At 41.0% G+C, this 21,297-nt stretch overlaps 1 protein-coding gene across 1 annotated transcript in view; it reads right to left on the reverse strand.

The window, feature by feature from the left end:
- The window catches only part of LOC102777657 (cadherin-7), a 112,334-nt gene that overhangs the window by 34,243 nt on the left and 56,794 nt on the right, over positions 1 to 21,297 (reverse strand). Inside the window, exons 5-9 of the mRNA XM_087846253.1 lie at positions 9,540 to 9,707; positions 7,492 to 7,679; positions 4,436 to 4,689; positions 3,277 to 3,413; positions 1,272 to 1,393 (exon numbers count right to left, since the gene is read on the reverse strand). Coding sequence (XP_087702379.1) covers positions 1,272 to 1,393; positions 3,277 to 3,413; positions 4,436 to 4,689; positions 7,492 to 7,679; positions 9,540 to 9,707 — 869 coding nt within the window. The remainder of the gene's footprint in view (positions 1 to 1,271; positions 1,394 to 3,276; positions 3,414 to 4,435; positions 4,690 to 7,491; positions 7,680 to 9,539; positions 9,708 to 21,297) is intronic.

Consider the following 21,297-nt stretch of genomic DNA (forward strand, 5'->3'; position numbering starts at 1 on the left):
TCATATAAAGCAAACAAAAGTGATGTTTACTTAAAACTACTGAGAATAAAAGGATGATAAATAAGTATTTAGTAATAATGTGGATTCAGATAACATCTGCAAGTGCATGTGTTAAAGACACGTTGTTCATTTTACAAAACTGCAAATTAGTCGTAACTCTGCAGTAATAAGATTAATTCCATTTTTTATCTTTAGATGCCCTTAATTACATAACTAATAACGCTCTGAGAAGAAACAAGTTTTGCCATTATTAGTGTTTTGCTATTATAGTTGCTCTTAGCAACTATAATAGCAAAAAAATATATATTTGCTCTTAGCAAATATAATAGCAGTTCCCCAGAGACTTCAGCCGGTAATCCATGTATGTTATGTCGGTCAGACGAGGGTTAGTCTCTGGAACCTCGATGGAAAATGAGCCGCTCCGTGCATATAAAACAAATACACACAGAGAAAATGTAGTCTTTCACTTTTTGCAAATGAAATCATTTGCTATTTCTGCTCACCCTCCTGTGAGCCTGGTGACAAACAACTCCCAAATATGAATGCAAATAACATATTTAAAAGGGCCTAATGGCCATTCCCAATATAATGCATCATTCTGATCAATTGTACTTATTCAAGTCTACACGCCTCTTTTACCCTTCGCCTCTGATTGTATTTTCCAAATGCCAAGAGCAGATGAATCGCCGCCACTGACACGCAAGTCATTTAGCAACAATGAGGCCAAATGCTAAAAGCAGCGGAAAAAAATCAGCTTCTTCCCCTCCTTCTCTTCCTAAAATCTCTCTAGTTACCTTCCGACCATATTGTGTTGCATTTTCTACATCACTGCCCTGCATGGCGACCATTTAATTACGCAGGATTTCAGAATAGAAAATTAGACCGACGCCGAACACTACTCCACCCCAGCATGAGCCATTGCATTAGGTTGTTAAGACCACAGGCATAGTGCACTGTCATTAATTTAGCTGCCTTTGACAGTATTGAATGCGAGTAACATTTCTAATGAACGATAAGAACTACAATACCTGCTATTAAATCTTAAGGATGTGTCTCATACTAATGATGCTGTCTCCCTGGAGTGACCTCGAGCTGTGAAGTGGATACTGCATGCACACAGTGGACTTGTTTTGAGGAACAAAAGAGAAAGGGTTTTAATGGCTTTGAGAGTCAGCGGGCTGTCTTTGTGAGTCAAACTTCAAGCAAGTATGGAGAGAGAGAAAAAAAGGAAGGGAAGCAAGACCGACTGCGGAGATGTTTCTGGGTCTTACCTGTCCTGGTATGGCATTTTCACAAAGAAGTGTTTCATAGTCGATGGCAAAAACCGGAGCGTTATCATTTATGTCCTGCACTGTGATCAAAGTGATGCCTTTTCCGATTTGGGTTGGGTCATCTGAAAGGGAAAGAGAGAGGAGAGTCTGTCAAACTTTCTTTAAAGCACTTTGATTCTGCCTTAACTTTGCACTGGGCCAAATTATGGAATATTGATCTTTCTCATGTGTTATAATTAATCACAAAGGAGGTGGAGGGAGGGGAAAAAAAGTGCTGCTGTAATGAAATATGCAGTGTGCTTCAAACAGCTGGCGTTCTTGCCCTCTCTGCTGCGGATCAGCCACAGTGATTAGACTCTGTGCTGGGTTGTTGTTTGCGTGTGCGAATGAGCCATCTCGCACGGAGGGCTTCACGCCTCTCTCCGCCTGATACACAGTGATGGCTAAATGGCTGTGTCTGAGTGCAAGATGATGATTTAGCCTGGTGGAGCCACGGTGCCGGCCAGAGATGACGCCGTGACATTCGGGCCGGCTGATTTGATGGTGATAAAAAGGACGTGCGGAGCCTCGGGCCACAGACTTGTTGTCATTGGCGTGGTCTGGCCAGAGTGGATGAAATGTGAGCGACTGCAGCTCGAGTGCACAACATCCCTCAAACACAGAGTCCCTGCACCCTCTTCAGTTACAAAGAACCCATTTACTATAAATACTGTCATAAGGCAGGACAGTAGATTTTGTTGCCAGTCCATGAACTCGAAGATGTTTTCAGCTGAAAACAGCGCCCAAGTGTCACTATGTGTCAGAAGTCAGTGCCTCATGCATGAGGGACTGTTGTGACATTTCATATGGCTATTATTATATGCTGCTTTCTTTTTGTTGCTATATCAGGCAAGCACTCACACTGGGGATTCAACCAAGTGGCGCATCTGTGTGCTGTTAGATGTAAATAAAAACACATCTTTGAAGCAAAGACGGATAAAAAGGCTTTGAGAAAAGGAAAAGAAAAGAAGACCTTTTTCACACAGTGTTCGATCTGAAGATGTGAAAGCAAAAGAAGTGCTGGGCTGACAGGCTGGTTGTCTTTTTAACTTATACCAGTGTGACGCAGCTGTTTAGCGTGCTCAGTGGATAGCGTGCTGATGATTGCTGTCCATTGTGCGGAATGATAGGAATGCAACGTGGGAAAAAGAAGAAGGAACAAAAAAAGGTGTTTATGTCCTTGGAGCCATTGACAGACGAACAAAAAAGGCACGCGGCACTTCTTCACATCACATTAACATTGTTCACCCGTGGGCGAGATCACCCGCCCTTAGTCAGCATCTCGTCCCCATGGCTCAGGGAGACATGGAGGTCAGAATGACCCTCCCGTATGTGAATTAACATTCCCCGACAGCTCCGCAACAACCCCACAACACCACACTGCATTGTCCACAGCACAGACAGCTCACAGAGTGGATAACAGGCCAGAAAGGATCTAAAGCTTCATGTATATTGCAAGCCAGCAACAGTATTGCAGTATATCTTAGGAAAAATGCATCCTGCTGATATAACCCTTTTGAGGACTTGGATAACTTACTTGTTCACAAGAGAAACTGCGTATATAAAAAGTGACGCTCTCTGAGGTAATGTTGTCTCCCCTCCAGTAAGGAGCAGGACAGACTCGGTTTTAGGGCTTAAACTCTGATAGTATGCACAACGGGCTTCTCTCTTCACAGTCCACAAAGGACCTGCTAGCTGTGAGCGAAGGGTTTTTTTTTTTTAACCCTGTAAACTAAAGTAGTTATTTCTTGGTTGATTAACCAGCAGACAAGCTATCTAGCTCAGTCACTCGTGGGTTCTTACTTTTGGACACACAATAGAAGACATCCCTAATTAAACAGAATCCAGCGCCAGCATGTGGTTCACAATGTTGATATTAGAGTTGATAAAGTACTATTTATAGGATGAAGAAAGCAATAGTGGACTACATAGTAGTTGTGAAAGTTTTTCCCACAAGGAAACTTACGGCTCTCGATGGCAAAGATGGTGAGGTTGTGGACCGAGTTTGCTTCTCGGTCCAGAGGTTTGGCTGTGCTGATGACCCCACTTAGAGCATCCACATTAAAGAAGCGCTCCAAGTCTGTGTTCCTGTCAATGGAGTACCTGGGCACACAACAGTACACACAGCGCACATACACACTTTTAGAAATTGCTTTTGGATAGTGGTATTGATTTGACATTTTAGAGTTTCTTCTACTTGTAAGGAAAGATTATGATCATGTTTTTTTTCCCCATCAGCAGTAAGAGCTGCATTCGGTTTCATATATAAATACATGCATTATCTTCACACTTTATAGAACACATATGATGTTGTCCAAGCTGTCTCTAAATATTACAACTAATGACTACCAGTCCATAGATTGGATTAGATTCAGAAACGTGGAAGCAATTTGGAACTTTATATCACGAGCAAAACAAAAGCACATTAACTATTGATAAGCTTGAAGACTGCCTACTTGTCCCTCAGCACTCAGCGCAGGATCAAACCTTTTCAATACAATGCAACTCATATTTCTAGAGAAAATTGCATCTTCAATTAGCGTACATCCAAAGGGTATTATTGCAATGTAATTTGACTCTTGTGGCTGCATTAGTTCCACAATAATTTTAATTTCAACAGTTGTAGTGAAATATATTGCAGATGCTGATAGCAGTCACAGGAGTAAAAAGAAGCAATTTACAGCTACAATGGTGCAGTAATTTGATTTTCTGATTAAGATTGCTAACAATCCGAACAGACAAAGCTTGAATCCCATATAATATTCATTCAATTAATGCAAAACAGGGTGAGGGTGCGTGTGGAGGTAGGGGTTGGTGGGGGGATCTTGTGAGTGACACCACGCAGACTGACAATGTGAGTGCTTGTTTTGAGCCATAAATGCCACGGCACAAGTGTTGAGCCTTGACCCTCCAGCAGGAATGCCCTTCTCTTGTTCAAGATGGCATTTCACTTTTGCACATGCTGCACTCCTCATCCCTACCACCATCTGGCACCGTCTTTGTGACCGCCACGCGGGGAGGTCAGAGGGTCTACGGATTCTGAGTTTGTCGATAATGTGGACTAAACACATTTTCAAACAAATTGGGATTTTAACGTCTGAATCGGGTGAATAAATCATTGGCACCTGATTGGACTGTTGGAGTTATCTGGGTCATGGGCAGAGACTCTCCCGATCGAGGTGCCCACTTTGGCGTCCTCTGAAACGACCATCTTGCTCAACGGTGTGGAAAAGACGGGCGGCTCGTTCACATCCTCCACCGTCACCTTGACCGATGTCGTGTCACTAAACGGTCCCGAGCTCAAGAAGTTGGGGTCGATATTCCTGTTTGTGGCTTCGATTCTCAGAGAAAAGATGCTCTTTGTTTCAAAGTCTAAAGGCTGGAGGAGAGGCAGACAGGGAGAATACAGAAAACATTGAGAGAAACGTTGGCTTCCCTTATCAAAATATGAGAGGTGTCGGAAATGTTTAGCTCTTTTTCGATTTGAGAAATAAAAACTACACCAGGATTGCAGCTCTGCGTTTTCACCCATTCACAGTTAGAGGAACAGTTACTATGTATGTAAATCTGTAAATCATTCAGACGATGCTGAGATATTGATCACAATTAAGGACGTGGACTCTAAAGACCCATTACAATTTAACACACAGTTAGACTTAAACAAAGTGATTTGGCGATGGATTATAGTTACTTTGTGCTGTGAAAGCAGTAATATTGATTTCAAGCAAGTCTCACAACATGGTGAAAAGCACGCTGAAATGAACGCTTTTGAAACATTTTTGTCATTTTGTCTGGCTTATTGAACTCCCCATAGCAACGTATAATATACTGCAAGAGAACATTGATTTGACACTTTCATTGTCTGTGAATCTCTCCTATGTTGTAATTGTCTGAGTTTGGTGCAAAACAAACAAAGGATTAAATTGGCCCATCTGACAAGAATTGCTTGTGGCCAACAATGGCCCTACCTCTCCCACAAAAGAGTGCCAGCAATGAAGTGTCACAACAATGTGGCCCGCGGAGACCATTTTCAAGCCCTTTGAAACCCTGAAATGTGATGTATCAGCCATGTGCTACGGAGCATGCAAAACTAAGGTGGGAACGCACAACATTTTCTTTTTCCATTAGAAATGAATAAATTACTTTTTACATTTAACTTGACAATTTTCTTTACTTATGTAGTTGGCGCCAGTAGCGCCGCTGTTATTTTGCTGAGTTTGGGTCTTTTCTTGAGTTTTCGGTGACCGCGTGATGTTTATTTCATCACAAGAGGTGGAAATAGTCAGCGCTGATTTGTCATTAGTGATTAGCACTTAATCCAAAGGTTCTGCTGACATTTAAAACACAGTAGGACGGGGAAAGCGGAGAAAGGAAAACCGGGGAGAGGAACTTATCCTAATATCCTTCATAAAACAAGTGTTTGCTGTCTGGCACAAAGAGACCACAGTGCACTGAGATTCAGTGGCACCGTCATTATTCTTATATAAAAATATTGCATCACCATGTGTGTGGTAGTCAGTGTTGGGGAGTAACGGAATACATGTACCGCCGTTACGTATGTAAAATACTTAATATGAGTAACTGTATTCCGTTACAGTTACCGTTTAAAAAGGTGGTATTTACAATACAGTTACTTTGTTGAAATAAATGGATTACACGGCGGTACTTCCCTGTTTCATATTGTGGCGGGTCAGGACTGTTTGGGTTTTGTTTGACAGCTACGTTCTGTTGTTCCAGGCGGCAGCATTAGGTTGCCATGGTTACAGGGTGACGCTCTCTCTCTGCGTGTTTCCTGGGTGAGAGAGGCCTTTTTGTTGTTGTTGTGCTAAGCTAGTAGGCAGAATGCTACAGGTATAGCTCTAAAGAATGTAGCATCATAGGCAGTGTAGTCCGTGCTGCAGGGAGAATGGACTGCCATACACGTTATGTGTCTGTGAGCGAGGGAGGAAGAAAAAGGAAAAGTACGAGCTGTCATCGAGCAGAAATGGGAGCTGGAAGCATGTAAATATAATAATAACCACTGCAGCCAAGAAGAGTGCCTGACGAGCCCAGTTGTAAGTAAGCTATTAAGACTCGACTGTACACTGTGTTCGTGTTTTCCTCCAAAAACAATAAGTTCCGTTGGAGCAGCCTTTCAACGCCTCTCTCTGTCTCTCGCTAGCAAAGTTGACCCAGACAACAAAGTAAAGCTAGTTTTCGGCTACGAGCCCGACACAGAACCCACCGTATTAGCCAGAGGTCCCTTTACTACGGTTCGGAGCCGCGGACCTTCAGTAACAGTAATAAATCACAGCAATAGTACATTCATGTAGTTGTAAACAGCATGATAATATATTAAGTAATCCAAAGTATTCAGAATACGTTACTCTCATTGAGTAACGTAACGGAATACGTTACAGAATACATTTTGGGGCATGTATTCTGTATTCTGTAATGGAATACATTTTAAAAGTAACCTTCCCAACACTGGTGGTAGTAGAATTTCATATCACTGTTTTCAGAAACGCGTGATTCATCTGTGACATGGGTGCATTTAATTAATTAAAGGAAACATCTGGCTTTATTCTTTTTTCTTTTCTTCTAGCTGGCAACTGCTGTGTTGACTGATGCCAACTCAGCCTAAGCTTGTCTCATAACACTTAACAGTCCTACAGCCACTTAGCTCCGAAGTCCTACCGAGGATGCTAAACGTAAAAAAGCACACAAAACTTGAACAGCTGGACAGTGCAGCTTTTACAAGTGAAATATTTCAGCTGTTTCGGACTATTTTTTGCTGGAGATCAGTAAAGTTTCAGTAAATACTTAAAGCAGCAGGTGGCTTATGTGTTAACAATATAAAATAAAGTTTCTCTCCCACTTCATCTAAATGTTTATTAATTAAATGTTAAATAGTTGCATGGGGAAAAAGAGAGAAAAAAGATCGGTTTGCACACTGCTTGTATACCCACACCACTCCAATCTGGATTCCAGGCAGCTTTCAGTGTCTCACCAGCTTGGGTACAAAGCCTTAAAATGTTAGCCTGTCTCACTGATTTTCAAGAGTGAAGGTTCAGGACCCTTTGTGGTTACAAAGTCTTGGTACAAACAAGTCTTGGTTCAGCAGTTCTATTCACAATCTGACTGAGTTGGCTTCCTGAATAAGCTCTTAAGTAATAAAACCAGGCTGTTGTTCAAGCTGTACCTTCAGCAGCATTATGACCCCATCTTGTGTGTCCTCGTCTGTCGTTATGTTGAACACGCCGGGCCCATCGCCGTCCATGATCCTGTAGTCCATCTCTGCGTTGGAGCCTATATCAGCATCCGCCGCTTTTATTCTGGCCACAACAGATTGCACCAGCAGGGACTCGAGCACCGTGTACTGATAGTTCTCTGGAAAGAGAAGGACAGAAGTGGATGCCGGTAATGGATGTGCTCATTTCACCGCCAACTCGCTTTCGAGCAGCTACGGCTCGTGCTGTAGCCCTTCAGCTTTGATTTGACTGTGTGTCTCCTCGATGAATTCATGTTACATAAAACAGACAGGCAGCAGCAGTCGCACACATGAAATAAAGCGTTTTGTTTCAACTTCACGGTGGCGCTCTGAATAGACTGCGGGGAAAAGCAATGGAAAATTAAAATATGCAATTAAAAACGTCAAAGGCTAATTTTATATTTCCTCGTCCTTTAAATTCGGGTTCTGTAACAATATCATCTGCAAAACACAAAACTTTGAAAAGGCTGTCTGAATGTAACAGGTTATCCTTCCAAATGTGAAAAAGAGAACGTAATAAAAAGAAAGAAAACTGGAGTCACGCTAAGATTTCTGTGGTACATTTTTTTATGAAATGAAATGTCCACTCAAAGATTCTATTACTCCAAAACTCTCCATTGTGTTCCCTGAGCTTTTGTGTGACCCTCTAGATTTAAAGTACTCTTATGAGAATAAAGAAGGGAATCATATTCATAATCATAATCTCCCCAATCACCATGGCAGAGCTCATTACCAGACCTTTCTGTGTTCCTCACAGTGTCTCCCTCAGCCTCCGTCTAAATGCTAATCTCCCTGACATTGTTTGCTGCCATGTAATCTTTATAATGGCTTTTTAATTTGCCGTGGAGCAGCAGCTCTTTAAAAGACCAAAAAATTGCTTTCCTCCCTCTGTACTGCCCCTTCACCTACCTCCTGCCCTTTCCTCTCCCAAAGCCTGTCTTCTCAAGCAGCTAACCTTGGTGTCTTTCCCCTCGGACTAGCTATTGCTCTTGGACTCTATCAGCTCCGATGCTCCGTAATGGCGTATCGATTCTGACCCATGACCCCGTGAGCTCGACTGCTGGAGCAAAATCGAGAACTCCAAAGTCTCTTTCTTCTCTGCGTGACAGCACTGGGTTAAAACGACACTGACGACTTGTTGTGCAAACTTGAACCTTTCTTTCCCCCCAGGGACCAGCAAATTGACTCGGCTTCATGGCAGTCCAGTGGTGAGAGCACCAGCCAGACAGCGGTTGAGCTATCAGCAGTAAACCGATTGCTGGCGCTTCGGATTATCATGAGAAGCGCTGCATGCCTTTGAATCCTAAAGCTCGGCCTGGAACCCATTAGCAGCCCGTGAAATAGGCTGACAACAAAAAAAGAGAAAAAAAAGGCAGTCTGATTGATCCTGGTATCCAACACTGAAGCAAACACCAGCTCTGATGAAGAATAAGGCAGAGAGGTGCACACCTTGCATGAAGGTTGGTTTTTAATTTGGCATTAAAAGTCCAAATGTTTGCTGAAAATACAAGTTGGAAATATGAAGAGACACTAGGGTAAGAAAGATTTTAAAAATAACCTTGGAAACTGGTGAGATGAAGTTTAATGAGTGTGTTTTGCTTGTAAGAGGTCTGAGTATTTTCTATCCAACTTTATTTTACCACACATTGTGGAAAAAGAAAAGAAATCTCGTTACGGCTTGTTGTTACAGCAACTGTAATAAATTCAAATGATTTTTTTTTTCCAAGGGTGAAACAACATCCCAGCCTCTTGCACCGCTGCATTCATTGCATACATTACAAAGTATGCCCTCATTTGGTTCTCTAAGTTCAAGAAGTTTTTCAGTAATAATGACAGATCTTTAATGCTTCATTCAGCCAGGAGGGGAAAAAAGAAAGAAAGGAGCCGGTTATATTCTGATTGCTGAGTAGCTGTTGAATATGGCATTTAGGCTACAAGCTTAATCAACCCAGTAAGGACAATCAGGAAAAGAGTCTTACTGTGTGCGAACCGAGGCGGGTTGTCATTGACATCTGTGAGCGTGACCGTTACAGAGGTGGTGCCGGAGAGGCCACCCATTTGGCCAACCATGTCTTTGGCCTGGATGACAAGAACATATTGATCCCTCGTCTCCCGGTCCATGTTTGGCAGAGCTGTTCTGATGACACCTGATGAAAGAACCAGAGAGGACGTTTCCAAGTTTGTATATATAACCCTTTGTCTCATTTTCACCAGAACTGCCTGTCAAGTTTGAGGGAAAAAAAACTCAGTTTAAGCTGCAGGGTTTCAAATATTTAGACAATATAGTACTTAGCTATGTTATAGTTATGTATACTTTGTGAGGGAAATGAGATTAAGGTGGAGTGATTTATTGAAACATGCAAACATAAATGGGATACAACATATGAGGCAAAAAACAGAGTTTGGATTGTCTTTGGATGTTGCCCTTTTGTTCTGTTCTTGGTCAAGATGATCCCACACCGCTTCAATAGTGTTGAGGTCCGGGGAGGCCAATCCATGACTGATTTTACTGCATTGGCAATGTCTTTGGGTTAGGATCGTTGTCATGCTGAAATATGAAGCTGTTGCCAATCCAGATGGTATTGCATGGTGGATCAAAATTTGACTTTGGTACTTTTCCATGTTCATCATTCCATCAATTTTGATCGGATCTCTGACCCAACTGGCTGAAATGTAGCCCCAGACCATAACAGACGCTCCACCCTCCTTTTACAGATGGCTGTAGACACTCATTGTTGTACCTCTTTCTTGACCTCATCCATACATATTGCTAATGATTTAACTAAAAATTTAAAATTTGGATTCATCACTCCAAATGACCTGTTGACACAGATTTTCAGTCCAGTTCTTGTGGGATTTGGCATACCTCAGCCTTTTCTTCTTGTTTCACTTTTTTAAGGATGGCTTCTTAGAGGCCACCCTTCCCCGCAGACCATTTCTGATGAAGTTTCAGAGAAGGACAGTATGTATGTGTCAGGTCTTTGTTGTATTTTTCCTAATTCATAGAGACATAAATTTAAGATACAGTCTATGTGCTGTAAATGGTTTTTTAGGCGTGCCACTCTTTCCTTTGTCCTTGTCTATTTTCCTCAAACAAGGGCACAGCATGCTGAGATATGCCAAGTTTTCAGCTAATAGCCGTTTAGGAATTACCTTGATGGAGAAAAATCCTATTTTATTCCTGTCAAACTGTGTTATCTTTGCCATTTTTCATAGATTCAACTAAATAAATAAGAACAATTTATGTGTTTTGTGACAGGCTGCTAGTAACAAAGTGCCTAAAGATACAATTTAAAATTGGCTCTTTGCTAAGTTACTGTTATGTTTAGACACAACACTGATTTATCCCTTGAGCTAGATGACTTTTTTGTGCTCGAATGATTCATAGGTTTGTGTTAAGTGGTTTAACAAACAAAAACCTCGTGTTTTTTGGCATACTGAACTGAAAATGAGTGAAAAAGCAGCCAATTTCCAAAAATTTACTTTGAAAGACCTTCAGAAAACCTGTAGAACTGTTGTTCAAGACTGCTTTGAAATTACAAGAAAGTCTGGCTTTTCAGCTTACGACACTGTCAGCCACCTACAATGCAGTTTTGAGAAGTGCCTCAAGTGTCTCGACCTTCAGTCATATCTTGAGTGAGGTGACCTCAATAGGTCACATGACAAGGTGAGACAAGATCTTGGTGGTTTCACCCAAAACCTTTGGTTGTAATGATCCATGCCTTTTTCCACACTTTGACTCATGCAACGAGGGACATGGTTAATAGTAGGTTAACAATCCTCTTATCAAACAGCCCCCACCTGGGTTTAAATATCTGGGACTCTTCATCATTTCGTTTTAGAACTGAAGAAGCGTCCCGGATAAGAGGTGAAGCATCTTCAAGAAAGTCTAGTCATTTTCTTTCCGAGATCCTTAGTCTACCATGACCTGGATGACCACACGGACGTAATGTCTGGCTCTTTGAAAGCTAAATATAATGAAATGCTGGGTAGCTCAAAACTTTAGCACAGTACTAAGAACCTGGCGCATCAATCAATTCATTTCAAAACCATACACAGAACATACATTACACCCTACAGGAGGTTCCAGATGAAACTACAGGCTACGTATCACTGTCACATCAGCAATGATTCGTCACCAGGCACGTTTTTGCACATGTTTTGGGACTGTCCTGTTGTATCCAATTTTTGGGTCTTTGTGAAGTCTGTGTTATCTGAGGTGCTGGAAGTTTTTTATATTCCCAATCCTGGTCTTTGTCTCCTTAATGATACTCTGAAATCTCCTTAAAACAAATACAATGCAAAATGTTGTTTGCTGGATTCACATCTGCAAAGAAGACTATTACAAAGCAATGGTTCAGTCCTGACATTTATGGAATCATTCTGGAGACGATGTCTTATCCGTGTTATTAATTTTGAACATACCACAGCAAAATTAAAAAAAAGCTCGACCCACGACTGTTGAAGCTTGGAAAATCTTCTCATCCAAAGTTATCTCCTGGAAGAGGCAATAACTGGTTTTGACTTTGTGTTTTTGTGTTTTTTCTTTGCTGTCCCTATGCCTTGTGACCAATGTTTGCTTTTGCTACTGCAGTTTACAGTTGTGCTGTATATGTCTGTACCCCCCCCCCCCCCCCCCCAACCCCGTTTTAAATAAATAAAATGTTGATCATAAAAAAAAAAAAAACTTTAACACAGTACTGGACATTTATTCATCGATTTAGCTTTCTATAACAGTCATTTATTGATTTGGCTTTTTTGTAAAGTATATCGATTGTTTATCCAGTTGCTTAAAGTTTAGCATCCAACAGTAACAGTATGTTATGTACTCCTTCACCTACTCTTCAAGTAACAGATCAAAAATTGGCTTATCTCTGATGCCTTTTTTTCTCATTCATGTTCATTTTGATTCATTTACTCAGAACCTTTCTCTGATGCAAAGCTTTAATTGTCTCGTATCCATTGCTTGTGTTTTTAACATGAAAGCATAAAAAGCACTTATACACCACCTTACAAACTATGACGTCAACCTCAAAATGATTTCAGCTTTGAAGTTAGTTGGTAAAAAGACTCCAGTCGTGCTGAAATAGATGCTGAATTCAGACTGGAAAAGACTGATCACATCAATCATCTAGTCTTTACTATGAGAATGCTTTGACATGGAGTAATTGTCCATAATGACTGGTCCCTTGTTTACACACCGGCAATGATTTGTGACTCCTTTGTGCCCTCAAATGTGCCGTCACTCCAAATAGTTTAGGGGTCTGAAGCATGATGAGGATAATGTAAAGATGCTGTCAGAAAAGCAAACACATACCAGGGGACATGTTTGCTGCCAGGGGAGGCATTATCTGTCTGTCCCCCTGTCATGATTGATCTGTATCAGAAAAATCAGAGATGTGTCAACACTGACATCCAATGACTGGCTCGTGCGATTAGTGTCGCTGTGCGGTGTATACTTTAATCACCACAACAGCATTAAACACAAGCACAAATTCTTAAAAAGCGTATGGAGAAATCTTTTCATTAACAGCATTTTTCTAATCTCAGCTTTATCTCCTGACTACAAAGATGATAATTCCAGAAAAAAATTAACGCGACACATTTAAATGCAAAGAAAAGTGCCCTAATCCTTCAAAAGCAATCACTGTTGCTTTCAAAGTTAATGACTTGCCACACAATGTGTTTCATTCATTAAATGGCACTTATTAAAGATTCCTACAGAACCTGAAAGATTACTCATTAAGAACCACACAAAGCCACAGCATACAGTTCCTGAATAAATGAATCATTTTTGGTTGCTTTATCGTATTCACAGGCTGATGAAGCAGATCAAAGAGGGTGCTCTTTCTTAGCGCTGGCACCTGAAGAATTTCCCATAATCCTTTAAATTACCCACAAAAATGGCACGCAATTGAGGTTCAGTTTTATGACATTGAAATAAAAAATAAAAATGAAAAAAAAAATGCACACATTTGCTCATTAAATGCTGTCTCCCTTGGTGCGAACGGTGTTGTCTTTAGACATAAAAAAATAGTTTGCAGATTTCACAGACATAGATTTGGACCAATGTTTACTCAGAGCTGCGCTAATCAATAGTTCCATTTGCACAATGGCTCATTTAGAGTGTAATGTGAAAGGTGGCACTTGTATAGATTACAGAGGTTTGCCAGCCTGCCCAGAGTTTTAGTATGTTCCATGTTTATCCCGCTTTTGTGATGACAAGTTCAAGGCTCTTACAGCCTCATTAACCCTCCTTTATTTATTAATTTCTTTTTTGATTTCCTGTGTGCTACCTATTCTGCACCAAAAGGAAGACTCTATTTGGTGAACATAATCGAGCATCTAGATGACAGAGCCAGACGTTTTCCTTTGGAGGATGGAGGCCAAAACAGAATTAAAAAGACTATAATATTGGCTATTCATCAGACTGCCAAAAACATGACTTTATTAGTAATTAGTACTATTAATAACCTTCCTCTCTGTTTGAGTGATGTGTAAATTTAAACAGTTCAAACACAACCTGAATGTTATAATATTGTGAAAAGAAGCTGTTCCAATTAGTTAATATGCATGCTGCATTTTTTGTTGTAGTTCAGCAGCTTTTCAGCTCCCTATTTTAATAATTCTGAACACATTTATGAATGTTTCTTTCCAACATATATCTGATAAAGTGCTGTCATTAAGATGATTATGCCCTGCCACATTTAAATATTATGTATGAGGACTGTGTGCTGTTTATTTTAAGCATAAAGCATCTTTTGGACCAAACAGGTCTAAAATCAAATAAAATGCTATACACACAGACCTTTCCTCCCTAACTCAAAACTACAACTCTCATCACTTCACGCCCCACCTAATCCTCATCCTTTCTTCAAGCAAGGATTGCAGCTCGGATTCTCGGGAGAATAAAGGTACACACACACGCGCGCACACACAGAATTTACAATTCACCTCAGTCCAAAAACAAAGGGGGGAAGGACAAACAAATCAAGAAAAGTGGGTCACAAGACTTAAAGAGAAAAAAATGAAGATGCTTTTTGACCGTCAATCGTGGCTGTACTTGAAAATAAACAATTCCATTAAGTGTTTAATTTTCTTTCTCTGCCATCCTTTATTAATGTCATTACAGTCCCTCCAGCAGAAAAGTGTTATTGGCTGCTCTAAGTAAATGGCTCAGTTAGCTAAATTATACTGAGCTGTCCACTGCTTTTCTCTAAAGTCCCTGCTCCAGGGCTTACGGTGGGATGACGTTAGTCAATAAAACAATAATCTTTAGCTGCTGCTCTACAAAACATGCCATTTCAGTATAATAATGAACAGTGCTGCAAAAAAAGCAGAGCTATCTTTCTCACAAAGTTAAGACGTGTCATTTGTTTCTTTTCTTTTTTTAGTCTAATGCTTTTATGCTTAGATTTTAGGCATCTATCTCTGTATCTCTGTGTGTGGATATTCGCCCATCTGTTCGGTTTATCTCTCACATTCTTTCCCCATCCATCCATCCATTCATCACTTTTTTGTTGGTTCGTGCACAATGTAACCTCGTAGCCAATTAAAGAGCACCGCCAGTGCTCTGGTGTTTGCTGTAGTGACACCTATGAACCCTGCTTACTGAGTTGCATCAGAAAGGTTACTTCAAGCCTTCAATCCAGCAAGGCTCCCTAAATACTAGCTAGACACAAACAAAAGTTTTCTGTCCTCTGCTCCACATAACATCACCATAGAGACGTAGAATGCATGGGCAGACCTGAAAGAGGCATCTTTAAGGATTCACAAGAAGTAAAACTGAGACGGAAGCTGGATAATGGTCGGATTATAATAACAGCGGCAATGGATGGCTCCTAAAAGGTGAAGTAAAAAAAAACGAACAAAATATGTTAAGTTTGTGCAGCCAGGAGTGAGACAAATGAATGTTCTCACTAAACCATAGATCGGCTTCACACACAATTGATATACTTATTTAATATCAGCTTGGTTTGTTGGAGGTTGGGAGATATTGGCTGTGGTTAATGATGCTGTGAATCCTGATTCTAGCAAGTTGGAAGGAAGAAAAAAGAAGAAGAAAAGAAGCAACATGTTTCTCTTCCCGCCTGGCCAGAAGCACACATACTTCTCACCGAGCGACACTGCTAATCCACACGGCATTGTTGCAAGGCTGTTGTTTGTCTGCTGGGTGCCAGCCCCCTCGCTCTCTATCTCTGTTACCCCATCCGGCGCTGGTGTCATTCCTGGGGAGAGGCGATGATTAAAATCCTTCTGTCGCTATCACGGCACGGCCTAGCGTTGTGCCGTGACTCCTTGCCTCCGGTGCAAGCCAGACGCATTGTAGCCATGCATTTATCTAGCTGTCTCCACACCACTGGCGGCAGACGGGTGGGCCACGCTCCCTGCTAAAGCCCAGATACTTGACATTTGTCTTACGAAGAGGAAATAAAAGTGCAGGCTTTGGAGGAACCCTCTGGCTCTGCGTGCAGCTATGAGAGGTACTGATGAAGGTGATGAACACTTAAACATGAAGGGCGCAGTATGTGATTTGCTGAACCCCTCAGGCAGCTTACAAGGAAAAAAATCCCATAACACAAAAACAGGCCACACAAACAGGGAATAAAACCTGCAGCCTAGGTAGTTTATTACTGAGTGACATTCAAACATCATGCTCTAATCATGGGTCACTATAGCTTCCCAGGTACCCAAGAGTGTGAAAGGGTCACATGATGCCACAGTACAATAGACCGGTGGGTGTTACACAAATAAGTCATTATGTCCAACAAGTTACACACAGGGCACAGGAGCCATTTATTTGTAAGCTGAAAGGAAATGTGCTTGCGTGTGCGCACGATCGAGTGTGCGTCTGCGTGCGTGTTGTTTGTGATTAGAATTAAAAAATGGCACCCCCCACTCCCCGCTCTCTCGATATTACCTGCCTGAACCGCAGGAGACAGCCAGATTTATATCTAGCCTTCAGCTGTAATGTTTTTCGATTTAGTGCAGTCACCACAAAAAGAACCCGTGCAAAGCCACAGCGGCACGCGCTTTTCGGAGAAGAGGGCAGAGAAAAGCACACAAGATTTTCAAAAAGACCATGTTAATATCTTAATCACAGCCTGATCACGGCAAACCTTTCGTCTACTGACCTCAGTGTCTAAACTTCACAGCTACAGAGTACACAAGGATTAAACGTGGCCTTTTCTTTTATTTGAGCCATATCGGTTTAATTAGATTCTTAGTCCGAGAAGAGACAAAGCTCAGTCTGTCATATGTTGGTACTTCAGTAGCTGTCGTATTCAGATGTCATACTCGTGTCTTTCTCAGAGGTATGCTATGTCACATCTCAAACACCCCACCCTCCTCATGCAATTAATCCACTCATTCAGGCACCTGTCATTTTCTACTAACTGAATTCTGCTCTTGTTATTCCAGCTATTTAAGTTTGTGACCATGCATGCATGCTTAACAGCGCTAATGTGCATGGATAATTGTCTCTAAAGGAATGGCCACATCGACGAGGTGTATGGCGCAGGGCTTTGGGGCAGCTGTTCAACCCTCCTTGAGCTTGCCATCAATTAGAACACAGTCCTGAACAGCGTTACCATTTAAGCGTCACCTTCAAACTAAACTACGAGCTATCAATCAATATATATTACAAAATCCTCTCTTTAGGCACAGTAACGTATGTATTTTGCTGACATTATGCACTGCTTGGAAGTTACTGGAGCTATTTGGGATTAAGTACTTTTCCCAAGGGCACCTTGTAGATTTCATTTGGGATTAAGAACCAAAGTAAAAGACTTGTTAGACGAAAAAGAGCAAGGATACAACCCATCTAACATCAGGTCACACATCTCCACCCTTCCAGCAGCTTCCCCCACCACCAGCTATTAGCACTCTGCCAGTTAATCGCAAGCGCAGTATTGCAGTGTGGAGCAAGTGTAGTGCTCGACTCAGGCACTTTGTCAAAGTCACCCGCTGCTATGGCCCAGGCGTGTGCTGCAAATGGGACTAATTAGTAACTTACAAAGACAGAGGCACAGTGCTCATCCCACAATACTCAGCACCGGGTTGGTGTCTAAAAGCTAGTTTCTCAGCGCCACAGTGTATTCCATAAGATACATGATATTGACAATGTGTTAAAAACTGATAAGTAACACAAACAATGTGGTTCCTTTTAACAGTCAGGTGAGCACAATATTTTAAAATTGAAAGAACTAAACCAGAATTACTGGAAGATGAGCAAAGAAATGCACCCCGTCTCAAGGAAAGATTGTTGTTGTGTTCCTAACATTACTACGTTTGCTTACTTTGTGACGCACTTCTTGCTGCTATACGGTTACACTGCAAAGAAGTGGCCACTTTTAAGCAAAGTACCTCTCAGTTTAACAGATTATTTTCTCCGCAAGCAAATTATTTTTGACGAGTATTCTAGAAAAAAATGCGTACTTCTTGTTTAAAGTTTTTGACAACCATCAATTGTCTAGTACTTTTTTTGTGAAGATCACACAATTTGGTCCTCCAACACAAACACTAATCACGCTATCAATTTCGTGGCTGACTGCCTTTTAGGCCCACAGTTGATGCATGTCCTCCTAACTTTCATTAAAGTGGAAGTTTAATGTTTGCCAGCGGCCATTGTTGCAACAAGTGTTGTCACAAAAACAAAACACAACAAAAAAACTACAAAAAAATAAGGTAAAAAAAAGTTTCTGTTTGTGGCACAACTACAGATGATTTATAAGGAAAGTGAACTTTGTGTTTGCTGTGACTGTAATCTGCTGCTCATACTCACATGGTCATACCAGAACAAGTGATGATGTTGCAGCGAAACCTCTGATTACACTGAACTTACCAAGGTGGTTTGGGGTTTTTTTCAGTGTAAGATTCTTTATTGTAAAAATACAGAAATAAATGTATCCATTTGGGGAATGTTTTTGATACAGCTCTTAAAAACGTTTCTGTACATGAATACGCAGTGATCTTCTATTACAACACAGACTACAGTCAACTGCTTTCTAAGACAGTCACATGGCAACAACGCATTGCATTTAGTAAAAACAACCTGATGAAGTTGAACTGAGAATCTGAATTGGGAAGAAAGCTGATTAAGGTGAATTTGAACGTGGGACGATATTGGTGCTAGACACCGAGCATTTCAGAAATTGCTGATCTCTAGGGTTTACAGAGAATGGTCATAAAAAGAGAAAATATCCAATGCTAGCTAGTTATCTGGAAAAAATCCCTCACTGATGCTAGAGGTCAGGACAGGATGGTCAGACACCTTCAAGCTGATGTCTTTGTGCATGCTCAATCATCCAGGTAAGTAAATTCCAAAAGGTTGATTCTGTTTACCTGGACAGCGCTTTCAATGGGACGTCTCTCCCACTGAAATCGCCACGTCCAGGCGAACAGAAATAACCTGATAGGAAGGCAACAATAACTCAAATAAAAGTAAGTAAGTGAAATTTTATTTGTATAGCACCTTTCAGGACAAAAATCACAAAGTGCTTCGCAGAAAAGCTAAAACATAAAAACAGAAATTAAACAAAAGCAAGTTTAAAAAGATGGTTTTTTAGCTGTTTTTTAAATGAAACCACTGAGTTCACAGATCTCAGGCTCAAAGGAAGGGAGTTCCAGAGTCTGGGGGCCACCGTTACAAACGCTCTATCGCCTTGACCACTTCTTCAAACTAAAATATGCAGAAGAGCATCTCTGAATGCACAAAACATTAAGCTTCTCAGCCGACTGGCTTCAGCAGCAGAAGACCACACCAGGTGCCGCATTTGTAACATAATGACATGAAACTGAGGGTACAATTTGCACAAGCTCACCAACATTGTGGGGTCAAAATTCGCTTTAAATAACACGTGGATTCAAAACATGGATTCATCTTGCTTTTCATTGCAGTTGTATTTTTTGAATGTCGTAGCCTACCTCTGTATAATTGCCGACCATGTCAATCTCTTTAAGACCCAAGCGTACTCACCTTGTGTGCTATCCTACTGCTTCCAGTAGAGGAACACACCATGAGACAAAGCTCAAATCATCTCAAACTGGTTTTCCCAAACATGACAGTGATTTCACAGTATTCAGATGGCCTCCACGGTCACTGAATGTCAATAACATGAAGCATTAAGGGAGTTCTGAAGGCAAAAAGGGGTCTAACACACCCTTCCGTCAAAGTGTACCTAAAGTGATTGGCAAGTGTAAAAACATGAACCCTACTTGAGCACTCAAAGCACTTTATACAACATGTCTCATTCAACCATTCACACACACTCATACAAGCACTTTTTGATACTTTTCTGCCCACTGAAATAAATGCACCAAAATCACCGTCTTGCTCAAGGGTACTCTGGGGTGCAGACTGAAGCAACCAGGGATCAAACCACTAACCTTGTCATTCCTAGATGACCTGCTCCTAAGCTCCTCTTTTATTCACACTGCTTTTATTCACTGTGGTGCTGGCTTCTCAATAAAGTATGCAGATTTACATAACCTTAATTCTACTGACTGGGGTACCTACAGACTATAAGGGAATACTTTTTCTCACAGGTAGTTTATTCAGTTATTCCAATTTTTCATGACTTTTTAAATTAACTTCAACTAATGCTACTTTTTTACTCTACCTAATACCTTGGGATCCCTCAGAACTCTAAAATATTGATGTTCAGAGGGAGCTAGGGACCCACCAAGTGTTAAACACCATCGTGTGCTTATGTCTATGATACGTGGTGATAAAACTAATGATGTTGTAAGCAAAAAATTAGGTCAACATGTTGCTATAATTGTTTCTCGCAAGTCCTTATATGTTAAATATGTTGTTAGTGAGCTTTAAATATGGACCTATCTCTGGTTAACATCAGAGTCAGAGTAGAGGATCACAGTCCACAGGTTTTTATAACCCAGTAAGGCTTCTGAAATATCAACCTTGTGTTTTAAAGAATCCACTTACCTTAAAGAAAATCATCAGTCAAGGCTGTGAAAGTATGGGATCTGGTCACTGAGCTTAGATTAAAAAAAAGGGGAAAATAAACACGATGTGGGAATAATGAGGGCTTCATGGGGCAGACGCACTGTCTGAACATCACTTGTGTGCTCTCACTTTAATTGGCATAGGCCTTACGAAGTCTCATTCAAGAGTCATTGATGTGTACAAGTATTCTTGCGAACTTTGTCAAAGATCGTTGAACAGCCACAGGCAAAGTGGTCAAATTTTCATCAGTTCTGTGCCAGCTTTAAATATTTCTGCAGGGCAGTACATGATAAATCAATCTACTTTTCACAAGTTCTTTACGAACAAGAAGTCCGACAAGTCACTTTATGTAAAACACATTTTTTTTGACGGATAAGAGCAATCGAGGAGATAAATGCAGAAATTTATGCAGCGATAAATCAAAGGGAACCCACAAATGCACACAATAAATACAACGTGGTAAATAGCTTGTAGAGTTTTGAAAGCTGATGACACAGCAGGATTGTTTTTTACAGTAAACAAGCCGAGCATTTTTTAGCAGCATGAATTTTTATTTCCCCAAGATAGTTCTTCTTGAAAGGTAGCTAAATGAAGATGAAGATGAAGGTAGTCAACTGAGCACTTCCTAATATTTCTCTCCATTACAGTTGTGTGTTTGCACTCTTTCAGGGAGGAAGATAAAGGGGGGGGGGGGGGGGGGGGGGGGGGTGTCAAGAAAGTGTAATAAACCAACAGAGACTTCTAGACACCAACAATGCTGCTATGAAAGA

The sequence above is a fragment of the Neolamprologus brichardi genome, chromosome 9 (assembly GCF_056152115.1).
Source record: "Neolamprologus brichardi isolate AB-2024 chromosome 9, ASM5615211v1, whole genome shotgun sequence".
Taxonomy (NCBI): domain Eukaryota; kingdom Metazoa; phylum Chordata; class Actinopteri; order Cichliformes; family Cichlidae; genus Neolamprologus; species Neolamprologus brichardi.